This window comes from Somniosus microcephalus, unplaced genomic scaffold, assembly GCF_052327205.1.
Source record: "Somniosus microcephalus isolate GS21.2 unplaced genomic scaffold, FLI_Smic_1.0 scaffold449, whole genome shotgun sequence".
NCBI classification, from domain to species: Eukaryota; Metazoa; Chordata; class Chondrichthyes; order Squaliformes; family Somniosidae; genus Somniosus; species Somniosus microcephalus.
In genome coordinates this window covers 236,996-240,548 of record NW_028225636.1, presented here as the reverse complement: position 1 = coordinate 240,548, position 3,553 = coordinate 236,996, and the positions used below count along the sequence as shown (strand labels likewise).

General features: G+C 47.8%; 1 protein-coding gene across 1 annotated transcript; it reads left to right on the top strand.

Moving 5' to 3' along the window:
• Positions 1-227: 227 nt before the first annotated feature.
• Positions 228-2,934, top strand: LOC147081746 (uncharacterized; the record flags this gene model as incomplete). Its single annotated transcript, XM_085980726.1, has 2 exons — positions 228-475; positions 2,251-2,934. Coding segments are annotated over 2 exons (504 nt in total), but the record flags the coding sequence as incomplete, so codon positions are not given.
• Between the last annotated feature and the right edge of the window lie 619 nt (positions 2,935-3,553).

The following is a 3,553-nucleotide window of genomic DNA, read 5'->3' as shown; positions in this document are numbered from 1 at the left end:
CTCTCTCTCTGAGCGACTCCTCACTTACTTGCATTTCCAGGGAGAGAGGGATTGGGAGCTATGTAGAAAGGGAGAGAGAAACCGAAAGAAAGAGGCAGACAGAGATAGAGGGAGAGGGAGCGAGACAGACTGTCCCCCAGACCCAGACACACCCCACCCCCATAACCAGGCAGACCCTCCCCCTGTCCGCCCCAAAACCAATTTCTCTTCTTTTTGTTTCTCCCCAGCTCTGCTTCCTGGTGCCGCTGCTCCTGGTCGAACAGCTGCATTGCGCCGAGGGTGAGAGACTCGGGCTCCGCAGGAGGAGGCGAAACAGCCTTGCCACGCCCCACCAACACGCCTGCAACCGAACCGCCGCCGCCGAATACTTCAGTCAACACCCCAACCTCAGCAGAGGCGAGAGCTGCATAGAACAGAAGGATTCCTCCTCGGGCCAAGATCAGAACTCCCGGTCCCTCTCTCCCTGGAAGTACATGTAAGTGAGGAGTCGCTGGAGAGAGAGAACGTGTGAGAGAGAGAGAATGTGTGAGAGAGAGAGTGAAACAGAGCGAGTGTGTGAGAGAGAGAGTGAAACAGAGAGAGTGAGAGAGAGAGTGAAACAGAGACTGTGTGAGAGAGAGTGAAACAGAGAGAGTGAGAGAGAGTGTGTGAGAGAGTGAAACAGAGAGGACAGAGAGTGAGACAGTGAGAGAGTGAGAGTGAGACAGTGAGAGAGTGAGGGTGAGAGTGAGACTGAGAGAGAAAGAGAGTGAGAGAATGAGACACAGAGAGAGAGAAAGTGAGAGAGAGAGAGAGAGAGACAGAGAGAGAGAGAAATCTGGCGAGAGATAGAGAGAAAGCTGGCGAGAGAGACTGTTTAAAATTAATATTGAATGTACCAAATGAAGTACAAAGACTGTTTAAAATTAATATTGTTTAAAAGTAATATTGTATGTACCCAACAAATGTCAAATCGATTGACACCTACAGAATGTTGGAAAACTGTACCTTTTTGCTATGTAAGCTTTGGCAATATGGTTCTCTGTAAACTTTCATGCCAATAAAGCATTTTAATTGGAATTGGAATTGGAGAAAGCTAGAGAGAGAGACAGAGAAAGCTGGAGAGAGAGACAGAGAAAGCTGGAGAGAGAGAGACAGAGAAAGCTGGCGAGAGACAGAGAAAGCTAGAGAGAGAGACAGAAAAAGCTGGAGAGAGAGAGACAGAAAAAGCTGGAGAGAGAGAGAGAAAGCTGGAGAGAGAGACAGAGAAAGCTGGAGAGAGAGACAGAGAAAGCTGGAGAGAGAGAGACAGGGAAAGCTGGAGAGAGACAGAGAAAGCTGGAGAGAGAGACAGAGAAAGCTAGAGAGAGACAGAGAAAGCTAGAGAGAGAGAGAGAAAGCAGGAGAGAGACAGAGAAAGCTAGAGAGAGAGACAGAGAAAGCTGGAGAGAGAGACAGAGAAAGCTGGAGAGAGAGACAGAGAAAGCTGAGAGAGAGAGAAAGCTGGAGAGAGAGAGAGAGAGAAAGCTGGCGAGAGAGAGACAGAGAAAGCTGGAGAGAGAGAGAGAGAGCTGGAGAGAGAGACAGAGAAAGCTGGAGAGAGAGAGAGAGAGAAAGCTGGCGAGAGAGAGACAGAGAAAGCTGGAGAGAGAGAGAGAGAGAGCTGGAGAGAGAGACAGAGAAAGCTGGAGAGAGAGAGAGAGAAAGCTGGAGAGAGAGAGAGAGAGCTGGAGAGAGAGACAGAGAAAGCTGGAGAGAGAGAGAGAGAAAGCTGGAGAGAGAGAGACAGAAAGCTGGCGAGAGAGACAGAGAAAGCTGGAGAGAGACAGAGTAACAACATGTCACAACCTGAGGACTGTTTAAAAGTAAGACTGTTTAAAATTAATATTGTTAAAAGTAATATTGTATGTACCCAACAAATGTCAAATCGATTGACACCTACAGACTGTTGGAAAACTGTACCTTTTTGCTATGTAAGCTTTGGCAATATGGTTCTCTGTAAACTTTCATGCCAATAAAGCATTTGAATTGAATTGAGAGAGAGAGAGAGAGTGAAAGAGAGAGAGAGAGAGTGGGAGTGAGAGAGAGAGACAGAGAAAGAGAATGTGTGAGAGAGACAGGGAGTGAGGCAGAGAGTCCGAGAGAAAGCGAGCGTGTTGCTACATGAGGACAGTTTGGGAGAGTGCTTGAATGGCTGTGGAGCTTTTTGGAGGTGCTGAGACTGTGCAAGGCAGTGTATAAAGGGCCATCCATTCTCTTCCCTCCCTCCAGGATCTGCACGGATCACGCACGCTACCCCCCAACGATCAAGATGGCCAAGTGTAAGCAGGAATACTGCAACTATCCGTGGAAAGAGAGCTCGCACCAACACCACCTCCGCCGCCGCCGCCTCATCTCCGTGCCCCTCAATCACACCATGGACGTCTGGTACAGGAATCGATCCGAGCAACAAGTCATCCTCACCAGATCCAGTCTAAGCGTCACCATCGGATGCACCTGCGTGGAGCTCAGAACACATTCCAGCTAACCGGCAGCGTGAAGCCCGGAGACTCCTCTCTCTCCCTCTCTCGCTGTCTCATTCTTTCTCTCACTGTCTCGCTCTCTCTCTCACTCTCTCGCTCTCTCTCTCTCACTGTCTCGTTCTCTCTCTCACTGTCTCTCTCTCTGTCTCATTATCTCTCTCACTGTCTCTCCCGCTCTCCCGCTCTCTCTCTCTCGCCCTCTCTCTGTCTCTCTCTCACTGTCTCTCCCTCTCTCTCGCACTGTCTCATTCTTTCTCTCACTGTCTCATTCTCTCTCTCACTGTCTCATTCTTTCTCTCTCTCTGTCTCTGTCTCTCTCTCTCTCTCTCCCTCTCATTCAATTCAATTCAAATCGCTTTATTGGCATGACAAGGTACATCTTATGTTGCCAAAGCATCGAAAAACATTCATGGTTGTACACAAAAGTACAGATCTATCCATACAGTGTATAAACAGATATATCCCTGAGTGTATAAATATACATTCATATAATTTGTATATACTCTTTTTTTTTTATTTAGTGGTTGTCCCTCTGTTTATGGCAAGCTGTAACATAGTGTGCCGCTAGTGTTACACAATTTCTCTCTTCCCCGAGTAGGTATGGGAGTTTTTGGTCGTCATTCAAATTTCTGAATTCCGGGCCTATTTTTGTGAATTTTGGGTAGAAATTCTCCCTTATGCCCTGATATTTTCTACAAGCTGTGAGGAAGTGCATCTCTGTCTCCACCACTCCCTGACTGCAGTGAGAGCATATCCTGTCCTCTCTTGGTAGCCGTGTCTGCCTGTGTCTACCTTTTTCGATCGCCAGGCTATGTTCACTAAGTCTCTACATTGTCAAGGTTTTTCTCAGTTTGCTATCCTTTACCATGGTCAGGTAATCAGCCATGTTGTATTGTCTGTTTAGGGCCAAGTAACAATTGAGTTTCTCTCTCTCTCACTGTCTCTCCCTCTCTCCGTCTCTCTCTCACTGTCACTCCCTCTCTCTGTCTCTCCCTCTCTCCGTCTCTCTCTCACTGTCTCTCCCTCTCTCTCTCCCTCTCTCACTGTCTCAT